General features: G+C 43.7%; 1 protein-coding gene across 2 annotated transcripts in view; it reads right to left on the bottom strand.

Moving 5' to 3' along the window:
- ccdc18 (coiled-coil domain containing 18) overlaps nt 1-20,804 on the bottom strand; it is a 235,617-nt gene that overhangs the window by 146,784 nt on the left and 68,029 nt on the right. Inside the window, exons 9-12 of one of the 2 annotated variants that reach the window (XM_070886607.1) lie at nt 17,689-17,995; nt 14,034-14,170; nt 9,321-9,481; nt 7,568-7,770 (exon numbers count right to left, since the gene is read on the bottom strand). In XM_070886607.1, coding sequence (XP_070742708.1) covers nt 7,568-7,770; nt 9,321-9,481; nt 14,034-14,170; nt 17,689-17,995 — 808 coding nt within the window. The remainder of the gene's footprint in view (nt 1-7,567; nt 7,771-9,320; nt 9,482-14,033; nt 14,171-17,688; nt 17,996-20,804) is intronic. The other variant, XM_070886608.1, reaches the window with a different exon arrangement.

Raw genomic sequence — 20,804 nt, 5'->3', positions numbered from 1 at the left:
AGGTCTCCCCTTAGCCTCTTGAGTTCCAAAGAAAGCATCACCAATCTTTCCACATAGCCAAAATTCTCCAGACCAGGCAACATTCTTATAAATCTCCTCTGCACCCTTTCCAGAGCAATCACATATTTCCTGTAATGTGGTGAGCAGAACTGCAAACAGTACTCCAGCTGCGGCCTAACTAGTGTTTTATACAGTTCAAGCATAACCTCCTTGCTCTTGTATTCCATGCCTTGACTAATAAAAGAAAGTGTTCCATAGGCCTACTTAACCACCTTATCTACCAGGGCTGCTACCTTCTGGGAACTGCGGACCTGCACTGCAAGCTTTCTTCTTCGTTATCAACCACACAGCCTATTTTAGTATCATCTGCAAACTTCTTAATCATACCCCCAACATTCAAGTCCAAGTCATTGATATATACCACAAAAAACAAGGGACCCAGCACTGAGCCCTGCAGAACCCCACTGGGTACAGCCTTCCAGTCATTAAAAACTCCCATCAACCATTACTCTTTGCTTCCTGCCTCAGAGCCAATTTTGGATCCAACTTGCCATTTTGCCCTGGATCTCATGGGTTATTACTTTCCTGACCAGCCTTCTATGTGGGACCTTAGCAAAAGCTTTGCTAAAATCCATATACACTACATCATACGAACTGCCCTCACTGACTCTCCTGGTTACCGCCTCGAAAAAAATCAATCTAGTTAGTCAGACACGACCTTCCCTTGACAAATCCATGCTGACTGTCCTTGATAAATTCATATCTTTCCAAATGAAGACTTATCCTGTCCCTCAGGATTTTTTCCCAATAATTTTCCCACCACCAAGGTTAGGCTGACTGGCCTGTAATTTCTCAGTCTAGCCCTTTCTCCCTTTTTGAACAAAGCTACAACATTAGCAGTCCTCCAGTCCTTGATGGTCAGAGCCTCTGCTATTTCCTCTTTTGCTTCTCTTAACAGCCTGAGATACATTTCATCCAGGCCTGGGGATTTATCCACTTTCAAAGCTGCTAAGCCCCTTAATACTTCCTCTCTCACTCTGTTTATCGCGTCTAATATTTTACACTGCTCCTCCCTCATTGCAAAGTCTGCATCGCCTTCTGTTTTGTGAAAACAAATGCAAAGTATTCATTAAGAATCCTACTCATGTCTTCCGGCTACACACACAGATTTCCTTTATGGTCTCGAATAGGCCCCATTCTTTCTCTAGTTAATGTGTAGTTTATTCACACGACAATTTTCTTACAGGTTGCTACTTTCTCCTTTAAAAGAACATAAGGAGTAAGATATAGGCAGTCACTTTAAATGTTGTTGGTGGAAACAAATGGATACAGTGGAAGAAAAATTCACTTTCTTAGTGTGGGGCTAGAAACTGTATTCCAATAACAGTAGTAACATGTAAATACGTAATGAAATAGATGTCTTTAATGTATTTTAATGGCCAAGTCATTTAGGTGGATATCAAATGATAAGCTGCTGGATTTGTTGTGAAAGTAGTCGGCTAAAATAATTGTTCTGAAGAAGAGTGAAAGTCTGTCAGTGCATCCAGAATTCTAATTTAGTTTGATCCTGGGAAGACAAGCTACTCCATTTGAATCTGCCTACTCACGAGGAGGTGCACACACAAGGCAGCAAATGTCCTTAGTGTTTTAATTCTTGTGGATGTTTGAAAGCTTGATGCAAATGTATTTGATGCATATTTGGATTTATTTAATTTCTGGTATTTTTTCAAAAAGGTGCATCCCAGGGAGGATACTCCTGCTTCACGTATTGCGGGCATTGATATAGTGGGTGAGAGAGACCATGTGTATCATGAAATTCCATATACAAAAGTTATGCATTGGGCACAGATTCACATTAAACATTAGTAGCTCTAGCACAGTATTACAGATTGTTATTTTATATTCAAGCAGGGAGGGAAAATTAAAAGTTCTGATAAAACAGTGCAAATTGCTGTATGGTCTCAGCTGCTGCTCATCTGTTATTTTCAATAAATATGTTCTGTAGTTCATAGCCTAAGCAACTGACTGATTGTTCATTCTACCCATTCCAACAGTCTAGGGATATCACAGAATCTTACAGCACATGGAGGCCATTTGGCCCATCTTTGAAAGAGCTATCCAATTAATTCCACACCCCTCCTCTTTCCCCATAACCCTGCAATTTTCTCCCTTCATGAGGGCTTGTAATATATCCAGAAACCAGGTTTCCATTTTGACCCATGGGATCACTATGGGCTCAAAATTGTTACACCTGTTTTTTCGGCGCACTCACCAGAGATGTGCCTACTTTGTGGGCTGAAAACGACGCCAAAAAGATGTCTCCGGATTCTGGCCGCTCTGTGGTCTCTCCCATGGCTTGGCGCGGCGTGGTCTGTCGATTAGGGGGAGGAGCTAGGGCCCTGCGTGAAAAACAGTGCTGGCAGCTCTCTGCATGCGCACTGGAGCGTTTGTGCATGTGCAGTAGCTCCTGATGATGATGATGATACGTGCCGCAGCGTGGGACCCAATGTGTCCTGCCCCTATCCCGGGCCGAGTGGTCTGCCACATAGGCCGGCCCGCTGTCTTCCCAGGCTAAGGCTACAACAAACAGGTTGGTGCGGGGAGTTTTGATTGGGGGGGGGGGGAGTGAGTTTTGATTCAGGGAGGTGGGGGGGGGGTGGATAACAGTGCCGCCAGTAATTTTAATGAGCTTACTCAAGATTTTCCTTGATCCTGTTGATGAAAATACTTTCCTTCATAAGAACATAAGAATTATAAGCAGGAGGTACTTCTATTTTTTATTTGGATATTTTGAAAAAAATTATGTAAATATGTTTGTCTCTTTACTTCTTTTATTTTTGTAGTTTAAGCTTCCATGAATGCCTCTGTTGTATAGTAAATTAACTTTGCGAAGTTTGTCATATGATGTCCTGTATAGCTGTTTGATCCTATTCACATTCTTTAGTCAAGTCATTAGTACCTACCTGCGCTGATTTCTTAACTCTCCGCAAGTTTTTTTCTGTGCAGCCTCAAGTGACCACATACACTGGCCTGTTAGTTTGGAGTAACTATTAGCTGTTCAAAGTTGCCTAAATGGCCAAAATGGGCATAGATGGCTGGTAACGCCTCCTTTGGGGAAAAAAAACTAAACTAAACTAAAAAATCCTAACTAACTCACTTACACTGGCTCAAATTGAATGTGTAAAATGTGCAGCCCAGAGATCCACGCCTGTTTTCCGCGCTCAAAAGCGGGTCAAAAACTTACGGAGCAACTCTCCGGTTCGCAGTAGCTTGCTTCCAGCTCGGTGCGGCGTGGAGAGATCTGCGGGGGGGCGGGGCCAAAGTGTGGCGCCGATTCTGAGACTGCAGGGGGGCGGGGCTACATCCGAGCAGACGACATCGTGCCGGCAGCCATGCGCACGCGCGCTGGAGCGTGCGCAGTGAGACACAAACATTGGCACTCGAGCATTTTTAAAAGTAAATGAGGAAAAGTGCTGATTTGTTTTGTGGAGCTGTGGAAAGGCCTGTGAGTGAACTTTTGGTGATTTTTTGTGCCTGGAGTGCTTTTAGCAGCACTGTTAAAGAGATCACCTGCTGAAATCAGTGAGTGCTGCTTTTTGCTGCTAAACTTCCAGAACAGGTGCTGCATAGGTGCATACAAAATAAGGACTGTGTGTTTTGAAAAATCAGAGTGTCAATTGAATACAGCAATGGAACACCAAGAACAAAGAATTTCTTGCATGAGGAAGTGGAAACATTAGTTAACGTAATTGAGCAGAGATGGCAGGAGCTGGATACCAGCAACAGAGGTCGCGTAAAAGTGCCACCCAAAGAAATGAAGAAACGCTGGAACCAAGTCGCAGAAGATTACTGCGCAGTGGTGCATACCATTAGATCTGGAAACCAGTGTAAAAAGAAATGGCACAACCTTGGTCAAGTAGTTAGTGTAAGTAATATTTTCATTTTTTTTTAAATGGAATCATAATTGTAAAAGTGACTATCTGTATATGTCCCACCCTGCAGAAAGACGCACTCTGTAAAAAGTTATATTTTAATCTTTGCAGAAGAAATTGGCCCACAACAAAAGGGAAAGAACTCGGACAGGAGGAGGCCCACCAGATCTGCATCCACTAACACCCTTGGAACAGAGGGTAGCTGCTATGATGAGTCGTACATGGAGAAAAGCAATTGGTACAGCACAAGCTGGGCCCGCACGCGAGGAAGAGGGCAAGTCCTGAAAATGCATCGTGGCCCTTTAAATCAACCTGCTGCCTGGCCTGCTATGTGTGAGAGTACTCATGCCACCCATCCTGCTCCCTCCTCTGCTGATAAACATTTGCTTGTTCTGATATATTTTGCAGACGATGATGATGACGATGCCAACCCTGAAGATCCAGAACAAGAACCAGAAGAACCAAATGAGGATGATCCAGACTGGCTGCAGATGGCGATGACTGAAATGTCTTCAGGGGAGACCTTCCAAATTAATATTTACGAGCCCACATTAGCGGGCATCAGAGTTTCAACCCCTTGCATAGGTTCTGGTGATTATTGCAAGTAGCCTCCGGAATGGTCCAGGCATCGGAAACGCTGTTTCAAGATGCCAACGGTCCTCTCTATGATGCTGCGTGTCGCAATGTGCGCCATATTGTATTGATGGTCAGCTTCCATCCGTGTCACGCGTAGGGATGTCATGAGCCAGGTGGTCAGGCCGTACCCTTTGTCTCCCAGTAGCCAGCTCTGTCCTTCTGGCTGCTGCTCAAACATGTCAGATATAATGCTGTCGCGTAGGATGAACGCATCATGGGTGCTGCCAGGGTATCTCGCATCAACTGACATGCGCTGCTTGTCGTCACACACGAACTGCACATTGATGGAATGGAAACCTTTTCTATTCCTGTACTGCTCGGAATCCTCCACAGGTGCTCCCAAGGCGATGTGGGTACAATCAATGCAGCCCTGTACCTTTGGGAAGCCAGTAATCCTGACGAAGCCCACAGCCCTGTCATGCATTGCTTGTACAGTCTTTGGGAACTTGATGAAGTCATTCCTCCGTGCATACAGTGCAGCCGTGACCTGGTAAACACAGGCATGTATTGCACGTTGAGAGATGGCGCACACATCTCCAGTTCGAGCTTGAAGCGATCCCAAGGCATAGAAGGCAAGTGCAGCTGTTACCTTCACTTCAACAGACAAGGCAGTCGGCGTTCTGCTTTTAGGCTTCAAATCTGCTCTCAGCATATCACAGATCTCAGCGACAACTTCTCTACGGAAATGCAGCCTTTTGACACAATCAGCCTCGCTCATGTCCAGGTACGAACGCCTGGCTCGATATTGCCGACGTGGGTAAGGTCTCCTGCCCATCAGCCTGCGGACTATGATGTTCCTGGTGCGGTGAGCTCTAATCAATTCTCTCCTATGCAGTGAATTGATGGCGAACCATTGCATAATCTGTGGTGTTGATAATGCAGCACCCATACTTGAATTACAAATGTAACTTTTAAACTTGCTGGCTGGCTGGCTCTCCCTCCCGGTGCTTTGTACGCCTCCCCTGTCTCCTGGCCGAACGGCCTACAGCCTATAAAAATCACTTTGCAGCTCTGGAGGCTGCTGTGCTGCCGGTGTATGGCCCGACCGAACCGTGTCCCACCCCCGTCTCCTGGCCGAATGGCCCTATAAAAATAACTTCTCAGCTCAGAGGCTGCTGCTGCTGCTTCAGACAGGTAGGAAAATTTAATTTTTTTATTATTTGCTTTATTTTTCATTTATTATTCAGGATTGCTCTTTATTTGTAGAAGTGAGACTATTGAATGCTTGTAAAATTTAATTACTTCCCTTCCGCCGTCCCTCGCCCCCCCCCGACCCTTCGCCTGATTTGTAACCTACGCCTGATTTGTAAGTGTAGGCAAGGTTTTTCTGAGCATACAAAAATCTACACTTACTCCATTCTAACTTAGTTTGGAGTAATCTTTTACTGCCTAAACTTGCAAAACAGGTGTAAGTGCCTGGACACGCCCCCTTTTGAAAAGAAAATCTGTTCTACAATGAAACCATTTTAACTCACTAGAACTGGAGCAAACTAAGTGCCGAGAATTGCAATTTCTAAGATGCTCCATTCTAAACTAGCTGCTCCAAAAAAATAGGAGCAACTCAGGCCGATACTTGAGCCCATAAAAGGTACACCGTTTTGAAGGGAGCAGGGACTCACTTATGCGCGTTGTCTTTGACACTTAGCATAAGGAAAATCTCGGAGTAAAATCCTAAAAACATAATGGGCTAGAAATTCAGTTTGCGGTATTTTTTTTCCAAAATTACCGTTTTCACTTCGCTACCATTGGTAGGACGGATGGATATTCAACCGTTAATTTGTGCAGCGATAAGAATCGGCATTGCACGAGGATTCACGGCGCAAACCGCGAATTTCAACAACTTTAGTCCGAGGTCGACAGTGCTGCGAGAGGCACCTAGGGAGGGAGGAAAACACCAAAAAAAAATTGGAAAAAAAAATTCACAAAACATTCACAAAACCCTTAGCTACTAAATCGCTGAAAAATAATTAAATAATGTAAAACTTTAACTTACATTTTTGCAGGTCTTCATACTTACCGCTGCTGGCAGGGCTGCAACGATAGGTTTTTCCCTGTCTGTATTCTGGGCACAGAATACGGGTGCGGAGAGCGCCAAATTTCTGGCGAAAACGCTATTTCGGGTCTTGCACGGCGGCCTTCCTATCCCCAGTGGGACATGGAAAGCGCTATCGCACAAAGGTGCCCAAAGTTCCCGTCGATCGGTTTTTCTCCAAATATGGTGAAATAGCACCAAAAACCCGGTTGCAAAGTCGCCGAATTTCTAGCCTAACAACTCTCCAGGCTTAACCTTTAATGGGTGCATTTCCACAATGGCAGCATTGGATGAGTTAGTAGTATAAACATTACAATCCGCCTCAATAGTCTAGAAATACAAACAATTCGAAGCATGCTTGTGTCCAAACATTTTTTTTTAAGTTGCAAATTGCTTACAAAAGAACTAGGCGTGGTGATAGTGCTACCACTTCTACTGCTACAACCACAAAATGATCTACATCTTGCTATTTATCAGTGAATGCAATCTCAAAGCATCCATTTTTTTCTTCTGATTTCCCCATATTGAGATGTCAACAATAAAACTCAAGAGTCATAGCAGTAATAAATCAGCATAGCTGGTAAGCAAATCCTACAATTCCTATATGGATAAAATGCATCATGTGATCTGGAACTAACTTATACTGATCAGAGGTTCTCCAGATTCAATCTCTGATATCAGTGGAGTTGGACATCAGGCAGGACAGGAGATGTGGCATTACAAATACTACTGTGGGGAGGAGGGAGCACACTCTTCCAAGTCCACACAAGAAAGTGTGTGCATGACTATCAAAACAAGGACAGGTTTTCATTCACTCATGATGTCTCACATGATTAAGTAACCTTACTACCCAGGTTCACAAATCAGAAATGTCCATTTGGACAAGGTGAAAAAAAAAAGTACATATACTAAAATGGAGTTGGGGACTTTAACAATATTTCATTATTTGGATGTGCAACTTACGGACCTCCTGTTCCACCTTTCCAATGCATTTGCTTTTTTCCAACAGTTGCTCTTGTATCTGCTGAAAATGATTTATCTGTTCAGTCATCCGAGTCTGTAATGTTGAGATTGTAGCCTCTGCCTCCAATAATTCTGTCTGCAGTTCCTCAACTTCTTTTTGTCTACATCGCTCCTCTTCTAAATGCTGTTCCAAGAACTTTCTGTCCTCTGACCAAGTGTTAGAATTAGCAAAAGAAAGGTTTGTAAAATAACAATAATTCTAATAAAGTATGACCAGTTATAATGCCCAAGAGCTTTTGTTTTAGAAAAATTATGTAATGTCCCAATCTTGGCCCCTAGGTTTGTGCTGAGTTAGTTGACCTCAACAGTGCAGTAGGGGAGTGAAGCTGAACATCAGCATGACAGAGCTGGGATGAGGGGGAGTGCTCCTGGTCACTATTTAGTGACCCTTGCTATAAAGTGTGAGTGATGATCAGTCAGGACAGAATTAAGCAGATTTATCACAATGTTCCACAGTTCATAACATAGCTCTGAAAACAGGGTTATTCCCATCTCGAGAAGTCAGAATTTAGATCAACAAGACCTTTCATTTTCTCTGGATTTTGCAATCTTATCATAGTGTCAGCTTATAGTGACAGAAGCTTGACCATTACAATAGAACAACCACCCCGTGATCATAGCATTTTATGCCAGCTGTACTGTTCAGCACTGCAGCATTTATGCTATGCGTTGGTGCTGATATAAAGCCCATTTGTCGTGATTAAGGCAAATACTATTTGCTTGACTCCTTTGCTTAAAATCTTAGAAACAAAACAATTTTGGACAATAGTTATAAATCTCCAATTATTAATCTCCCTTTGTTTCTTGTCATCTTCAAAAACAGGAATCGGGATTATAGATGGAATAGCACTCACATATTAAATGTTTTAAGAACAGACAAGTCTTCCCTATGAGGACCAGATGCAGACTGAACCATTATATAATGAATATCCTTTCCAAAGGTCTCTGCATTGGTCATGTCTTATTATGTTTCTGTAATATATTTATACTTGGGGTCACAATCATGCATGCCTGGGCAATTGTGATGGCCTTTTTCAAGTCCAGTTTCTCTTCGGCCAATAATTTCTGAAGAATCACATCATGGTTGATGCCTATCACGAAAAAGTTTCTCAACATGTCTTCCAGCATGTTCCCGAACTTACATGGCTCAGCAAGACGTCGTAAGTCGGCAATGAATCCCATCCTCGTCGCCAATGTAATAACACGAGTCCTGTTATTATAAACTGCCTCGGGTGTGTACCCAATTGCTTTTATTCCCACCTTGGATAAGTATAAGTATAAGAGTTGACTTCCTGTATTACCTGCATGATATCAGACAGTGGCGTCCACTGGTATCAGGTGACCCCAAGCATAAATATATTACAGTTTCTAATTCCTTTTTTTTATAAAGTGAAATTACTCTTTAATAAAAGGAAACATATAGCCTCCTTCAATCCCCAGTGTCCATCTCCCCCTCCCTTACCAATTTTTCTTCAGTCCCTTCCTGAAGGCACAGACTCTTCAAACATGTGGTGCTATAATTGAAATAGTTCATCCATCATGTAAAAGGATATGGACAATAACGTATTTAAAAAGAAAATATTTTCACATCTTTCGGAGAAAACCTACAGGCCTAGAAGCTTTTTACTACTGTGCTGTGATTAAATTGTCTCCATCACCTTTATTTCCCCCCTCCCTCCAACCAAGTGCAAACTTACCTTTCTTACTTCTATTTGATATTAGTTCTGGGCTTATTCTATCCAACACATCGTAACGTTTGCCTAAAACGTCACTACATTGTTGCTTTGAAACTTTGCTGTGGGTCGGGCTGGATTCCAGCTTCTGAAATTCAGCATCTTTCATTGCTAATTTTTTATGCCTGCAAGGAGAATAATTTTAGTCCAAAAAGCTATAAATTAGACATATTTTCAAAAAAAGTAAAAAACTCCCTGACCACGTCTTTACTTGCAAGTTATCATATATTGTAGAGCACATTACATAATTAAAGATCATTCATTAGTGGATGTATTACACATGGGCTTTCAAAGGACTGTTGATGAGGTACCACAGAGTAGACTCAGGACTAAGGTGTGGAGCCAGGGGACAAGTAGCCAAATGGATAGCAGATTGGCTAACAGAAAACACAGTAGGGGTTAAAGGTGGTTACTCAGACTTACAAACGGTGGTGGGAACTGATGTTCCACAGGGACACTGTTGTTCATCATTTACATAAGTAATTTGGCCTCAGGAATATCAAAATATGCAGATCACATTCAAATTAGGGGCTGTAGTTTATACTGAGAAAAACGGCGACAAAGTATAAGAAGACATTAACAAACTTGCAGAATGCACGTGTAAGCAAATACATTTCAATATCGATCACTGTGAGGTGGTGCATTTTGGTAGACAGAACAAAGAGACCACCTACTTATTGGAAAAGAAGTCTAAATGGGGTAGAAGAGCAAAGGGATCTAGGGATACAGATTCATTAAAAAGTAGCAACGCAGGTTAACAAAGCCATAAAAAGTACAAACAAAGCACTGGGGTTCATTTCTAGAGGAATAAAAACAGGCAAGTTATTTTAAACATATAAAGCATTGGTTAGACCACACTTGGGATACTGGGCAAAGTTCTGGCCACCACCTTACAAAAAAGATATAGTAGCACTGGAGAAAACGCAAAGAAGATTTACAAGGTTGATATTTGAATTGAGAGGATATAACTACCCGGAAAGACTGAACAGATTGGGGCTCTTTTCTGCAGGAAAAGAGAAGCCTGAGAGGTCTTTAAAGTTACCGTCCCATCAGCCTACTCTCAATCATCAATCAAGTGATGGAACGCGTCATCGACAGTACTATCAAGCAGCACTTACTCAGCAATAACTTGGTCACCGATGCTTAGTTTGGGTTCTGCCAGGACCACCCTAATCCAAATTACAGCCTTGGTCCAAACATGGACAAAGAGCTGATTCCAGAGGTGAGGAGAGAGTGACTGCCCTGGACATCAAGACAGCATTTGACCAAGTATGGAACCAAGGAACCCTCGTAAAACTGAAATCAATGGGGATCAAGGGGAAAACTCTCCACTGGCTAGACTCATACCTAGCACAAAGGAAGATAGTTGTGGTTTCTGGAGGTTAATCTTCTCAGCCCCAGGTCATCGCTGCAGGAGATCCTCAGGGCAGTGTCCTCGGCCCAACCATTTTCAACTGCTTCATTAATGACCTTCTCTCCATCATAAGGGAAGAAGTAGGGATGTTCGCTGATAATGGAACACTGTTCAGTTCCATTCGCAATTCCTCAGATAATGAAGCAATCGTGTCCGTGTGCAGCAAGGCCTGGACAACATCCCATCTTGGGCTGATAGGTGGCGAGTTGCATTCGCGCCACACAAGTGCCAGGCAATGACATTCTCCAATAAGAGAGTCCAACTACCTGCCTTTGACATTCAATGTCATTACCATCTTCAAATCCCACACCATCAACATCCTGGGGGTCACCATTGACCAAAAACTTAATTGGACCAGCTACATACATACTGTGGCTAATAAGAGCAGGTCAGAGACTGGGTGTTCTGTGGTGAGTGTCTCACCTCCTAACTTTCCAAAGTCTTTCCACCACTTACAATGCACAAGTCAGGAGTATGATGGAATACTTTCCACTTGCCTGGATGAGCACAGCTCCAACAACCCTCAAGAAGCTCAACACTATTCAGGACAAAGCAGTCCACTTGATCGGTAGCCCATCCATCACCTCAGACATTCACTCCTTCCACCACCGGTGCACCATGGCTGCTGTGTGTACCATCTACAAGATGCACTGCAGCAACTCACCAAGGCTTCTTAGACAGCTTCTCCAAAACCAGAGATTTCCACCATCAAGATGAACAAAAGGCAGCAGGCACATGGGAACATCAACACCTCCAAGGCTCACACCATCCTGTCTTTGAAATTTATTGCTGTTCCTTCATCATCGCTGGGTTAAAATCTTGGAACTCCCTACCCAACAGCACTGTGAGAGTACCTTCACCACATGGACTGCAGCACTGCAAAGCGCAACAAGGGCAACTAGGGATGGGCAATACACGCGGGGCTTGCCAGCGATGTCCACATCCCGTGAAGGAATAAAAATGCTTTTAATTGTTTTAATTATGAAAGGGTTCGATACAGTAGACGTAAAGAAGATGTTTTCACTTGTGGGAATCCAAAATTAGTCACCCATAAATATAAGATAGTCACTAATAAATCGAAGAAGGAATTCAGGAGAAACTTCTGCACTCAGTGGCGGGAATGTGGAATTCACTACCACATGGAGTGGTTGAGGCAAACAGCATAGATGCATTTAGTGGGAAGCTAGGGAGAAAGAAATACAAGAATGCATTGATAGTGAAAAGTAAGATGGGAGGAGACTTGTATGGAGCATAAACACTGGCATAGAACTGTTTGGTTGAATGGCCTGATTCTGTGCTATAAAATTCTATGTAATTTATTGCCTCAATTTTCCCCCCTTCTGGAAAAAAAAGCCCAAATCTCCCTTTGACGCACAGCATGCCTCACAACCAACAAGAATGTTATATTGTGGCATTTAATAATGTATCTACTTTTGGGGTGGAGATGGGGGTAGTAGAGCAATTTGAAGCAGTAATTCTTGTGAACAATGGTTTTACTAGGAACATTTTAACCTTTGTGCACATTTTCCAGGACTCTTGTTGCGTGGTTTCCAGGAAGAGTCTGGTTTCTTTTCTCCATTATCCACTGAAGGTGTGTGCTTTGGACACTAGAGGGTGTAATAGTGCAACTCACGATCTTTTTACCTCTGGATTCCTGAAATGGTTTGGACTCTAGCCGAAGCCAGTAAAACGAGGATCCCAATTCTGCTGGCTGCAAGGGTCCTATGTGAAAGAACACTCAGCAGATTCAATCCAGCTTCAGGCGTCCACTGCACAAAACTGCGTGACACAAACTGTCACTCTCACTCTCACAGACCACAAAGATAGTTTTGAGAATTTTTCACACTGGCCCATTCCAACAGTGCTATCCACAGATTAACGTGGCCCATAAGCTCCCTTGATCTGGACCATGAAGCTCCTGCTGGTTACTGTCTTCTTTGAAGTTGTGTGAAAACTCCAGTTCAGCAGCTCTGGACAGCTCTAGCTCTCAGCCACTGGGGACAAGAAAAAGACTGCTCTTTGGTCAAAATCCATGAACTTCAAAGAGCTGTAGGTACCATGTTTCATAGGCTTTAGAGGAAGAATGGGAGCTTGTTTTTTTGTGTAGAAGACTTCGCTTTGCCTCCATCCCTTTATTCAATCTCTGAAGGTGGGCATCGCTGGCGAGGCCAGTATTATCGCCCATCTCTATTTACCATGAGCAGCATGGCTTTCTAGGCCACTTCAGGAGACAGTTAAGAGTCAATTATGTTGGATTGGGACTGGAGTCACATATAGGCCAGACCTATATGACCGTAAGGACAACAGATTTCCTTCCCTAAAGGACATTAGTGAACCAGTGGGTTTTTACGAAAATCCCACAACTTCATGGCCACCTTTACTGATACGAGCTTTATATTTCCAGATTTTAAAAATAAACTGAATTCAAATTCTCAAACTGCCACTGTGGGATTATAAACTCACATTCTCTGGATTATTCGCCCAGGCCTCTGAATCCAGTAACAGAACCACAACACTACCATACCCATGTGGGGGGGGGTTACTTTTGAGAATCTCGCTGTGTGTGTGGGTTCTTGCCTTTTTGTGTGTACAAGGGCTCAGATTATTGTGTCATTTTATGCAGCCCACTCAATGGCTTTGCCTTATCTACACAGTTCCTCGCTTCAAAAGGCTGGATATTCTGCATTACGAGTTCTCTTTGAAGTTTCAAACTAAGACACATTGTTGGACGAAGTAGGAGGAACTGATGCAATTTCTGTGTCGATGATTACTCTTTGAGTATGCTTGATGTTGCCACTTAGGTTATGAAAAGAAGAAAATTGCTTCAGTTTGTAGCTGTCATCCCAACCTGGATGGATCAAATTCTTCTCTGGGTACTTTCATGTTTCAACAGAGAAAGTAGACATTTTTTTACTTCCAACTACATAGCAAGTCAGTGGGAGAGATGATCCCAAAAAGGCTTTGGCTTTAGAATTGTTCAATCAGTACATATGTACCGACATACATCCTTGTTTGTGTTGAAGGCACAAACTGAAAAGAGAACTAATGTTAATTGGTGTTAAGTCAGGTTAAAATTTCAACCTCAATATTAAAATAATATTTTTTTAAACTGAGCTGATGTCATGAGTTAGAATAAAAACAGGCAGTATACATCTAATGTACCTCCATTTTTGAAGACACGCTTTACAAGTCAACTTCAAAATAATCGTACATTTGTAAAATAACATCTTACATTGATCAAGGCAGTTTTTTTTTTTAAATACCTGATGTCTGTAAAAATAGAATCATTGAAATCAGTATTAAATTTGGAATCCTTCATCCCATTCTCCTTCCTGATAGAAGAAAAGGCATCTGAGTAGCATGAACTGGTCAGTCCTGCACTGAATACTCCACTATCTACCTGCAATACAGAAACAGGGAGAACTAGAATTGAAGGATTGCGTGTTTAATTTCTGTTTCTGGTCAGATATACAACACTTACTTTGAGCAACAAGTTATTACAGACTGAAGCTTCATCCAAACTGTTATCATTCTACAGCTTGCTGCATCCCTTAATATACTAAATCAACAACCCAACTTGGGAGCAGCAAAGCAGCTTTAGAGATGGCTTAAGGCCGAGGTCCAACAAAAAACCCGCGACCTGAAGAATAGATGGTGGGTGGAGAAAGCACAGGAGATTCAGCAGCTGGCCGACAGCCATGATGTGCGAGGATTCTTCACCTACGGCCCAAGCGCCCAAGGCCCCACCCCACTGCTGGCTAAGAACGGGAAACACTCATCAAGGAAACCGAAACAGTCATCACACGCTGGAAGGAACACTTGGAAGATCTCCTTAATCGGGACTCTGCCTTTGACACGACTGTCCTCGACTCCATCCCGCAGCATGCTACCCGCCACCATCTCAGCAAAACCCAGCCCTGCACGAGGTAGAAAAGGCCATCCGTCAGCTCAAGAACAAGGCACCGGGAGCGGATGGAATACCCGCTGATGCACTAAAGTATGGCGGAGAGGCACTATTGGCATGAATGTATGACCTCATCTCTCTCATCTGGAAGGAGGCGAGCATGCCGGGAGATCTTAGAGATGCAGTAATTGTGACCATCTTTAAAAAAAGGGGACAAGTCCGACTGCGGCAACTACAGAGGAATCTCCCTGTTGTCAGCCACTGGGAAAGTCATCGCGAGAATCCTCATCAACCGTCTTCTCCCTGTGGCTGAGGAGCTCATCCCGGAGTCACAGTGCGGATTTCGTCCACTATGGGGTACAACGGACATGATCTTTACAGTGCGACAACTGCAAGAGAAATGCGGGGAACAGCACCAACCCTTGTACATGGCCTTCTTTGACCTTACAAAGGCCTTTGACAGTGTTAACCTCGAGGGACTATGGAGTGTCCTCCTCCGTTTCGGCTGCCCCCAAAAATTTGGCGCCATCCTCCGCCTGCTCCACGACGACATGCAAGCCGTGATCCTGACCAATAGATCCACCACAAATCCAATCCACGTCCGGACCGGGGTCGAGCAGGGCTGCGTCATCGCGCCAACCCTCTTCTCGATCTTCCTTGCTACAATGCTCCACCTCACTCTCAACAAGCTCCCTACTGGAGCGGAACTAATCTATAGAACCAGTGGGAACCTTTTCAACCTTCGTCGCCTCCAGGCCAGATCCAAGACCGTCCCATTCTGTCGTCGAACTACAGTACGCAGACGCCGCTTGAGTCTGCGCGCATTCAGAGGCTGAACTCCAAGTCATCGTCAACATCTTCACCGAGGAGTACGAAAGCATGGGCCTTACACTAAACATCCGTAAGACAAAGATCCTTCACCAACCTGACCCCGCCACACAGCACTGCCCCCAGTCATCAAAATCCACAGTGCGGCCCTGGACAATGTGGATCATTTCCATACCTTGGGAGCCCATCATCAGCAAGGGCAGACATCAAGGATGAGGTTCAACACTGCCTCCAGTGTGCCAGCGCAGCCTTCGGCCGCCTGAGGAAGAGAGTGTTTGAAGATCAAGCCCTCAAATCTGGCACCAAGCTTATGGTCTACAGGGCTGTAGTGATACCCGCCCTCCTGTATGGCTCAGAAATTTGGACCATATACAGGAGATAGCTCAAATCTCTGGAGAAATACTACCAACGATATCTCCGCAAGATCCTGCAAATCCCCTGGGAGGACAGACACATCAACGTCAGTGTTCTCAATCAGGTCAACATCCCCAGCATCGAAGCACTCCCCACACTCGACCAGCTCCATTGGGCGGGCCACAGTGTTCGCATGCCTGACTCAAGACTCCCAAAGCAAGCTCTACTCAGAACTCCTACACGGCAAGCGAGCCCTAGGTGGGCAGAAGAAACGTTTCTAGAACACCCTCAAAGCCTCCTTGATTAAGTGGATTAAGTGCAACATCCCCACCAACACCTGGGAGTCCCTGGCCAAAGACCACCCTAAGTGGAGGAAGAGCATCCGGGAGGGCGCTGAGCACCTTGAGTCTCATCGCCGAGAGCATGCAGAAATCAAGTGCAGACAGCGGAAGGAGCATGCGGCAAATCAGACTCCCCACCCACACTTTCTTCCAATGACTGTTTGTGCCACCTGTGACAGAGACTGTAGCTCCCATATTAGACTGTTCATTCACCGGAGAACTCACTTTTAGAGTGGAAGCAAGTCTTCCTCGATTTCGAGGGACGGCCTATGATGATGAATATACTAGTTAATTAGTATCCTCGAGTGATTTTGTTCTTCGATCCTAAACTCAAGATTTTCAAATTGAAAAATTCCTGCTCCTTCAGTAATATTCTCTGTTATTATTTATTGGTCTTCCATAATGCTACCAATGGATCACTTGAAGAATAACCAAGTGGTTATTTTCCTTATTAATAAAAAAAAAATGGGCAAGCAACTTTCAGGTTTTAACAAGCACCAATATACTCCAGATCATTTATTCGAAAGGATTCAATGGTCTTTCATCGGTTATAGTTAATGGGAACTACATAGGAGCAGAAACATTGAGATGTGAAGAATGGCATAGGGAAGGAGATCTCAGACATCAGATGATATAGCAAGGCAGAGGCCTTAATCAGGAATGCAGTGGTAATGAATAGAGGTAAACAGGTGACAATAAAAAATTTTGTAATTATAAGTTGACCTTACTAGAAATATCTTCGAAATGGAACCAGTGATCGATAAGGGAATGGGAAAAAATAAATTTGCATTTATATTGCACCAAAGCGCTTGACAGCCAGTGAAGTACTTTTAAAGTGTAACCACTATTATAATATAGAGAAGGTGGCAGAACTATGTACACACAGCAAGGTGGCAGAACTATTTACACACAGCAAAGTCCCACAAAAAGAAATGAAATAAATGACCAGATAATCTGTTTTAGTGATGTTGGTTGAGGGATAAATGTTGGACAGGATACCAGGTGAACACCTGCTCTTCTTTGAACAGTGCCATGGGATCTTTTATGGCCACTCATTAAGATAGGCAGGGCATCAATTTAACTTCTGATCCAAAAGTTGGCACCTCCAACAATGCAGCACTCTGTCCACACGGCAATGAATTGTCAGCCCAGTTGATATGCTCAAAGTCTCTGGAGTAAGGCTTGAACCTATGGCCTTCTGATTCAGAGGCAAGAATGCTACCACTGAGCCAAGGAACCAAAACAACAAAATGTGAAAAGCAAGACATCTTGCACATCTGGCAATTAAGATTCCAGAAGTTCTTGAACAGGAAGAAACCACCTGACACGTAGCAGACTACAGCTCGCATCATGTGAGATGTTAGCATTATTCAAGTCTTGGAAGGATTTGGGCTTTATTGGGAACAAAAGGAAAGACATGTCACGATGTGAAAAACAGTGTACACAAGTCTGGTGTCCCATTGACACTTCAACATTTAATGTCCAACTTACCTCTTTACTTCCTGTCCGTTGCAGTTGTATAATTGACTCCAAGTTCCTCATCTCCAATTTGGTGACCTCTAACTCTTTATTGAACTGAAGCATTTTGTCATTTTGGCAAGTTGTAAGTAACCTTAGTTCTGCATTCTCTACCCTCAAGGTATCTCGGTCATTCAAAATGGTCTTTTTATCGGCTAGTTCATTTTCTAACATCTTAATCTTTTCTTTGGATTCCGTCAAAATTGAAAACAATCCTGCATTTTTAGTCTCCAGCTCCTTTTGAACCACCTTTACATCGCAAGACTGTCCCATTAATAACCTATGTATAAAACAAATTATAAAAGTGATTATTGGTGTACATGCCATTTGTTCACTAGACATGCTGCACCTATTATGCACTTATTTGTATTATATACACATTTAACAACTTTTATTCATTAATGGTTTAACAATAACCTTATTGCTCCTGTGCTGTGCAGTTATATCAAACAACTGAAAAATAATGGGGAAGCAATTCATGCATTTTTGACAGAAATGCTTGCAATGTTCAGGTTATCTATTTAATTTAGCACATTTGCACATTTTTTAAAAAATTTGTTCCTGGGATGTGGGCTTCGCTGGCAAGACCAGCATTTATTACCCAACCCAAATTGCCCTGAAGAAGGTGGGGGTGGTGAGCCGCCTCCTTGAACCACTGCAGTCCGTGTGGTGAAGGTACTCCCACAGTGCTGTAAGGGAGGGAGTTCCATGATTTTGACCCAGTGATGAAAGAACGACGATATAATTCCAAGTCAGAATGGTGTGCGACTTGGGGGGAACTTGGGAGGGGATGATGTTTCCATGCGCCTGCTGCCCTTGTCCTTCGAGGTGGTAGAGGTCACAGGTTTTGGAGGTTCTGTCGGAGAAGCCTTGGCGAGTTGCTGCAGTACATCTTGTAGGTGGTACACACTGCAGCCACAGTGCATCGGTGGTGGAGCGAGTGAATGTTTAAAGTGATGGATGGGGTGCTAATCATGCAAGCTACTTTGTCCTGGATGGTGTCAAGCTTCTTGAGGCGTTGTTGGAAATGCACTCATCCAGGCAAGTGGAGAGTATTCCATCACTCCTGAATTATGCCTAGAAAGGCTTTGGGGAAGTCAGGAGGTGAGACACTCGTCTCAGAATACCTCGGCTCAGACCTGCTCTAGTAGCCACAGTATTTATGTGGCTTGTCCAGTTAAGTGGTCACTGAGTGGCTGCAGAACATTGAGGAGAGAGGGTGAACAGCCAGAGGTTGTGGTCCATATCGGTATCAACAACATGGGAAGAAAGAGGGATTTTACAGAGCTAGTAAAGAGATTAAATAGGACGTCAAAGGTAGTAATCTCCGGATTACTCCCGGTGCCATGAGCTAATGAGTATAGATAAAGGAGGATAGAGCAGATGAATGTATGGCTGGAGAGATGGTGCTGGAGGGAGGGCTTTAGATTCCTGGGACATTGGGACCGGTTCTGGGGAAGGTGGGAGCTGTACAGGCCAGATGGGTTGCACCTCAACTGTGTCAGGATCAATATCATCCTGGGGGGGGGGGGGGGAAAGAGATTGCTAGTGCTGTTGGGGAGGGCTTAAATTAATTTGGCAGGGGGATGGGCACCAGGATGCAGCATTAGAAAGGAGAAACAAGGTGCACAAAGGATTGAGAGAGACAGATAGTACTAGAGTAAGAAATAGTATGGTATTAGGTGGAGTCAGACTAAGAGAAAACAAGGTGGTCTAAGACAGGTTTTACAGTGCATCTGTGTAAATCCACAAAGCATAGTAAATAAGGTTGGTGAGCTGCAAGTGCAAATAGCCACATAAGAATGTGGCGATATCGGTGACCTGGCTCAAAAAAGGGCAGAATTGGGTATTAAATATTCCTGAATACAAGGTGTTCAAGAAAGATAGGGAAGGAAAGAAAGTTGGTGGGGTGGCACTATTGATTAAGGAGAATATTACAGTGCTGGAGAGAGAGGACGTCCTGGAGGGGTCAAGGGAGAATCTATTTGGTTAGAGTTAAGAAACAATAGAGGTGCCATTACACTACTAGGTATATTCTATAGGCCACCAACTAGTAGGAAGGATATAGTGGAGCAAATGTGCAGGGAAATTACAGGGAGGTGCAAGAACTATAGAGTAGTGATAATGGGGGCCTTCAATTATCCTAATATAGACTGGGATAGTAATAGTGTAAAGGGCAGAGAGGGGGAAGAATTTCTGAATTGTGTTCAGGAAAACTTTCTTGATCAGTACGTTTCCAGCCCAACGAGCAAGGAGGCATTGCTGGATCTGGTTCTGGGCAATGAGGTGAGACAAGTGGAACAAGTGGCAGTAGGGGAACAGTTAGGGAACAGTGATCACAGTATCATAAGGTTTAGACTATCGATGGTAAAGGACACGGAGCAATCTAGAGTAAAAATACTTAATTGGAGGAAAACCAATTTCAGTGGGTTGATAATGGATCTGGCCCGGGTAAATTGGAATCAAAGATTGGCAGTCAAAACTGGAGTGGAACAATTGGCTGCCTTTAAAGAGGAGATGGTTCAGGTATAGTCAAGGTACATTCCTGCGGCGGGGGAAGGTAGGACAACCAAAGTCAGAGTTCCCTGGATGATGAAAGAGATCAAGAGTAAGATGAAGCAGAAAAAGGGGGTGTATGACAAATGAGAACCAGGCTGAATATTGAAAGTTCAAAGGAGAAGTGAAATAGGAAATAAGGGGGGCAAAGAGAGAGTACGAGAACAGATTGGCAGCTAATGTAAAAGGGAATCCAAACGTCTTCGACAGACATATAAATAGTAAATGGGTAGAAAGAGGGGTGGGACAATTAGGAAACAAAATGGAGACCTATGCATGGAGGCAGAGGGACTAAATGAGTATAGGTACAACGTCCCGAATCCGGAATTCCGAAAACTGGACATTTTTGAGGCGGCCAAGATAGCGACATCAGGCGGTGAGGGACCCAAGAACATAAGAATTAGGAACAGGAGTAGGCCATCTACCCCCTCGAGCCTGCTCCGCCATTCAATAAGATCATGGCTGATCTGGCCGTGGACTCAGCTCCACTTACCCGCCCGCTCCCAGTAACCCTTAATTCCCTTATTGGTTAA

The sequence above is a fragment of the Pristiophorus japonicus genome, chromosome 8 (assembly GCF_044704955.1).
Source record: "Pristiophorus japonicus isolate sPriJap1 chromosome 8, sPriJap1.hap1, whole genome shotgun sequence".
Lineage (NCBI taxonomy): Eukaryota > Metazoa > Chordata > Chondrichthyes > Pristiophoridae > Pristiophorus > Pristiophorus japonicus.
The sequence above is the reverse complement of the archived record's forward strand: the minus strand, read 5'-3'. Positions and strand labels throughout refer to the sequence as shown.